Genomic DNA, 6000 nt, shown 5'->3' with positions numbered 1-6000 from the left:
CTGATTCTCATAATCTATTATCCTCCTTGGAAAACCTAGCTTAAGATGGTTTCTGTTGCTGGCAACCAAAAGCACCCAGGATGTTTTATCACAGGTAGCCCTGTTCTTTGCCAGCCTTCCCAGTGTCTGAGGGCTCCCTGTTCCTGCTCCCCCTTGTGTCTTGTCTCCCTGACACTTGCTTTTGGATTAAGCATTGTGTGTCTGTAGTAGGCAGTTAGGTAGGTATGAGCAGAACAGGAACCTATGGGCCAGGTGCAGAGGGTTACCAGGGCAGAGAGCCCCAGTGCCTAACAACAGGCAAAACTACAAGCCCTTGTACAACCACTCCCTTAAGCAGTAACCCCTGGAGATGACATCTAGGCCTCAGCTGTTTTTTTTTTTTTTTTAAGTATATTTTATTGATTATGTTGTTACAGTAGTTCCAATTTATCCTGCTTTGCTCCCCTCTGCCCAGTACCCCCCTTCCCTCCAGCAATTCCACCCCCTTTAGTTTATGTCCATGGTTGTGCATATGTTCTTTGGCTTCACCCTTTCCTATATTATTTTTAACCCCCCCCCCCCGTCTATTTTGTACCAACCAATTATGCTTCTTAGTCCCTGCACCATTTCCCCATTTATCCCGCTCCCATCTCCCAGCTGATAACCCTCTAAATGATCCCCATACCTATGATTCTGTTCCTATTCTGGTTTGCTTAGTTGGATTTTGTTTTTTGTTTTTTTAGATTCAGTTGTTGATAGTTGTTAGTTTGTTGTCATTTCAGTGTTCATAGTTTTGGTCTTTTTCTTAAGTAAGTTCCTTTGACATTTCATATAATAATGGCTTGGTAATGAACTTCTTTAGCTTTACCTTGTCTGGAAAGCCCTTCATCTGCCCTTCCATTCTAGTCTTGCTGGACAGAGTAGTCCTGGTTGCAGGTTGCCTTTCATAACATTGAATACTGCTTGCCAGTCCCTTCCTGCCTGCAAAGTGCCCTCTGTGAAATCAGCTGACAGTCCTATAGGAAAACCCCTGTAGGCAACTCTCTGCCTCTCTCTTGCTGCCCCCAGGACTCTCTCTTTGTCTTTCACCTTTGGCATCTCAATCATGATGCATCCTGGTGTGGTCCCCTCTGCGTCCAGCTCGCTTGGGACCCTCCGTGCTTCCCATACCTGTATGTCTATCTTCTTCACAAAATTTGGAACGTTTCCCTCACTTTTTTCAATTCTTGCTTCCTCATTCTGTACTGGTTGACTGTTTTTTTCTTCCTTATGTTCCAAATTATTGATTTGAACCTTGGTTTCCTTCCTTTCACCATTGATTTTGTGTGGATTTTCCTTCGTTTCACTTAGCATAGCCTTCACTTCTTCTCTTATGCATTTTCCATACTCGAGCATATCTGTCAAGCCGGTGAGCATCTTTATCACTAATGTTTTGAATTCTGCGTCTGTTAGGTTGTCTATCTCATCATCTGTTAGGCTGGCTATCTCCTTGTCGCTTAGTTCTCCCACTGGAACCTTGATCCATTCCCCCTTTTGAGCCATCCTTCTCTTCTCCTTATTCTGACAGGCTCCTGTGTTTGTTTGCCTCTGTGTCCCAGATAGAGCTGTCACTCCTGTTACGTTGTAAGGGGCGGGGCCTTAGAAATTCATCAGTACAGGGAGACCTGTTTCACCATGTTGTGGCACTGTATGTGGGGGAGCGGTGTGAGAGGGAACAATGCCGCCTGCCCAGCACTCGCCCCTTTTCCAGGTACCTCTCCCACTTCCGCACCGGACTGGTGCCTCTCTAGCTGCTACCCTGGCTGTTGTTCCCAGAGTGGGTTGGTCTGTGGACTCTGCTGAGAGACCGGCAGTCTCTGCCTCCACCCCAACCCCCACTGGTCTGCACAGGCAGAAGCAATGAGGCTTGATTTTCCCCGGTGCTGGGACTGTGAGTTTCAAGGTCCGGTGAGGAGCTGGGAATGTTCCCCAGGTGTTCCTCCTGACTTTAAAACACGTGACTGCACTTTCTGCCAGCCTGCTGCTGCTGTTGCCGCTGCTGCTGCCACACCACATCCTCTCCGCCCCAGCTCCACCCCTCCTACCTGTCCGGATGATTATTTCCTCTATATCTTTGTTTGCTGGACTTCCATGCAGTTTGGTTTTCTGGAACTTCTGGTTGTTTCTAGTTTTGAGGTAGTTGTATTCCTTCTTAATTGTGGAGGGAGACGCAGTGTGTCTGTCTGTGCCTCCATCTTGGCCGGAAGTCCTCAGCTGTGTTTTAGCTCCAGGCCAAGAACAGCAGCAAAACCAGATGGAGCCAAACCATGGCTAACATCACGACCAGTTGCAATGACCAATAAACCCCTCCCTTGGCACCGACCAATCAGACGACACACCTGGAAAGCTAATGAATATTCTGTTGGACCCCACCCACCCACCCACACACACACACACCAAACCTCTAGATGAATACCCTCAAGACAGAGGACCAAGTGTCACTCTCTCTCTGGAGCACCCTCTATAGAGCACATGGTGCCTTTCCCCACCTCTTTCTTTCTCCAAGTTGCTCTCCCCCTCTCTCTTCCTCTTCCTGCTCTCTCCTCCCCTCTCCTCCTTTTCTTCTCAGGCCTGAACCTCCTTTAGTCTCTTAAGGTGCCTGGCTCTCTCTCTCTCTCCCTCTCTTCTCCTCTCCCCATGCCTGGAACCTCTCCTCCCTTTTTGGTCTTTCAAGGCCTGTATCTTTCCCTCCCCCACCTCCCCCAAACTCCAAGGGGTCCTTCTTTTGCTATAAATTGTTTCCTGAGCCCATTTCAACTATGGCTCACTTCTACCTCTGTGATTTTCTAAATAAAATTTCTCTTATAATTTGAGTCTTGGCTCTGAATTCTTAGCCAGAATTCAAGAACTGAGGTTGCTGAACCTAGGTTAACACCTGGTGCTGGTTTTTCCGCAGCTGCTAACAGGTTCTTTGGAAAATTCCCCTTTGCTGCTCCTGAGCCATAGAAGGAGGATAATGTGAAGGCATTTCTGTGCACCGGGACATACATTTCCTTCCTGGCCCTCCTGGGAAGTCTATTCCCAGGTTCCAGTTAGCCAGGCAGCTCCAGGATACTTTTTGTCTCACACAGTTGCCAGTGCTGGTGTGAACAACACATCCAGAAATCTACGCTACTAACAGATGTCCACAAAGCAGGCTGGAAGTTCTCCTGCTGCTGTCAGGAGCCAAGTCTTCAGGAATAGTGGATTGATATGAGCTCAGGAGACCTGCAATTGAAATGCTAACATCTGAGTGTTCAAGTCACCACAAGGTGATGAATGATTCCCAGGACGTTTTTCATTAATTATTCAAATATTTATTGAGAGCCTACTATGTGCCCAGGCACTGTTTTAGGCACTGGGGATATTACAGTGTAAAAATACGTAGCTTTTAGGGCTTATATTCTAATGGAATGTGATCTTTCCATACATTAGGCTCTGGAGATACAAAACCTAATGGAATTCAGCCTCAGTGATTTTGTAACTACAAGCCTCACCTTCTTCACAAGTACGATGAGGTTAAAACAATGATCTCACGGTGACGTTTAGAGGATTATATAAAATAATGCATAGGCAAGTTCTTGGCATTTAACCCTCAGAGATTACTTTCTCTTTAAAAAGTTTAAAATAAAAATTACACTTAAATTCACAAACCACTGGTTAGCCTGACTGCTAGGCGGGCCCTGGCAACAGCCTGACTTTGTAGCGTGCAGCCTTGGACCCACCCAGGTCTGTGCTGGGCTGAGAGGGAACCCGGCCTGCTGGGAACACAAAGTGGCCACGAGGGGGCAGCGCACTGCAGGGAATCTCGCAGTAGACTCCAGCCCACCACCAAACTTCTCGGCTGTTCTTGGTCCTCCGTATGTACTTCCGTTCCTCTGACGCTTGCAGAAGCCAGGAGTCGGGAAGGAGAACGCGACTGTCCTCGCCTCTGGGCCTCCCGAGGAGAAATTGCAGCGGGGTTCACCAGACGGCGCTGGAGTCGCCCTCACTGCGCCAGCCACGCGGAGAGTGGGGGACGGTGGGGGTGGGGGTGGGGGGCGGACAGAGCAGCGTGCCCTCTGTGAAGGTGTTGGTCTGGAGGGCAGCGGCGCCGGCCTCCAATCCGCGACTCAGAGAAAGGCGAGCAACCGCCGGGAAGAACCGGAGCCGACCACAGGCACCCTCACCAACTTCAACGCCTTCCTCTCGTGTTTTGCGCACCGTCTCCGCACGCACAGCTCCGGGATTGTCACTTCTGCGCGCTATCAAAAGGGGCCCAGACTGGGAGCACTCCGGGGATTTATCGGAGAGGATGCCCGGGCGTTGGCTACGTCCCTAAGCTGCTCGCCAAGGAGGCAGTCGAGATGACCACTACCAACCTTTCCTTCGCGGCAGTGTTGGGAGGAAACATCCCTTCCTGAGGCTCACGGAAAACCGAAGGGATACTCGGGGCCCCAGAGGGGACAGGGCCCAGGCTGCACAGAAGGGCACACTCAGAGCTCCAAGGAACCCTTTAGGTGCCCTAAGGGGCAGGACTAGTCACCCCGCGCGCCCAGCGGGCGTGACAGCTCCTTTCTTGCGCCTCTCAGTGATGGTGACCTCCGCGCACTCCCCGCTCACGTGCCTGCGGCACAGTAAGAGGAAGGGTCTGGTTGAACGCGCTTTAGGCAGCTAATCGCAGGCGGGTCCAAGGTGCACGAAGGCGTCGCAGGGGCGGTGTGGCTCAGCAGCAGCGCTGGAAAGCGCTCACGCTGCTCTTCGGGTACCCGGCCGGCCGCTCCCGGCATTTCCAGCTGCAGGGCTCCAGGCCACGAGAGGCCACTTAAGAGCGCGGAGCCCGCCGAGTGCCGAGCCAGGCTACTCCCCTTGAGCGTTGCGCGGGGCGGACACACCGCAGCACAGGTGTAGCCGTTAGCCGCAGGCGCAGCTCCCTGAAGGACTGGGAAGCTCCTCTGGCAGGGAATTGGCTCGCGGGCGCGGAACTACAAATACCCACCGCGCAGGGCTGACAGTGTGCCACTCTACGCCACGGCGGACGGAGCCTCGGGCTGCCAGTCAGGGTGAAGAAAGTCCTGGAGAAGCCTGGCTCCCCAGCGGCCTCCCAGGCGCCACCCTGATGCTTGCTGCCAGAGGTGGGCCCCGCTCCGGCTCCGTGACTTAGGCGCCGCGGGCACCTCCCCCACGCTGCTCGGAGCATCCTGGCTGTGCGCGTCCACGGCAGCTGCCCCAGCTGCGCAGACCAAAGGCAACAACGACAGGCCCGGCGGGCGGCGGCGGCGGCGGCCACAGCCCCGACCGCGGGCGAGGACATGAATGAGCTGTCCCTGCCGGATCTGCTGCAGTGTTCCGTGTGCCTGAAACGCTTGGACACCGCGGCCGAGGTGCTGCCGTGTCAGCGTACCTTCTGTCGCCGCTGTCTGGAGAGCACAGTCCGCTCGCGCCACGAGCTGCGCTGCCCGGAGTGCTGCGTCCTGGTGGGTTGCGGAGTGGAGGAGCTCCCCGCCAATATCTTGCTGGTGCATCTGCTGGATGGCATCCGCCAGAGGCCCCGCACTGCCCCAGGCTCGGGGGCGGCCACCAGGCTTCCCTGTGGAGGCGGGCAGTCTGCATGAGCTGGCGACCAGCAGGAGCGTGCCCCTGGCAAAGGTGGGTAGCCTTATCAGCGTTGGTGACTGTGCGTACGTGTGAGTGTGGGGAGCAGAGGTGAGTAGCAGGGGAGTCCAGGCTCCATAATGACCTTCCCCTATGCTTTTTCTTTCTCCTACTTCCCTTTAGGGACTCCGTGAGTGAAGCTCTTCAAGTTTCATTAGCCAACTTTTGGACACATTGTCCACTCCCATCTGCCCCCCTTCCTTTGAACTTCTTGTCTGAACCTGCCTTCCATCCATCCTCTCGAAATCTCTTTTCCCATCACGTGCAATTGCTCTCTAGTGGCATGTGGTCCCAGGGAACCTTGTTACCTGTTTATATGTGTACCAACACCCCATCCTCTCAACAGGTGGGCACGTCTTGTCCCTGGCT

General features: G+C 53.2%; 1 protein-coding gene across 1 annotated transcript in view; it reads left to right on the top strand.

The window, feature by feature from the left end:
* Positions 1-4519: 4519 nt before the first annotated feature.
* Positions 4520-6000, top strand: part of SH3RF3 (SH3 domain containing ring finger 3) — a 70088-nt gene continuing 68607 nt past the window's right edge. The window contains exon 1 of the mRNA XM_090271783.1: positions 4520-5625. Within this exon, the coding sequence (XP_090127909.1) occupies positions 5289-5591 (303 nt within the window). The 5' untranslated portion in view covers positions 4520-5288 and the 3' untranslated portion in view covers positions 5592-5625. The remainder of the gene's footprint in view (positions 5626-6000) is intronic.

Source organism: Furipterus horrens, unplaced genomic scaffold (assembly GCF_987537825.1).
Source record: "Furipterus horrens unplaced genomic scaffold, mFurHor1.1.pri manual_scaffold_3, whole genome shotgun sequence".
NCBI lineage: Eukaryota > Metazoa > Chordata > Mammalia > Chiroptera > Furipteridae > Furipterus > Furipterus horrens.
Note: the sequence above shows the minus strand (reverse complement) of the source record. Positions and strands in the feature narration are given on the sequence as shown.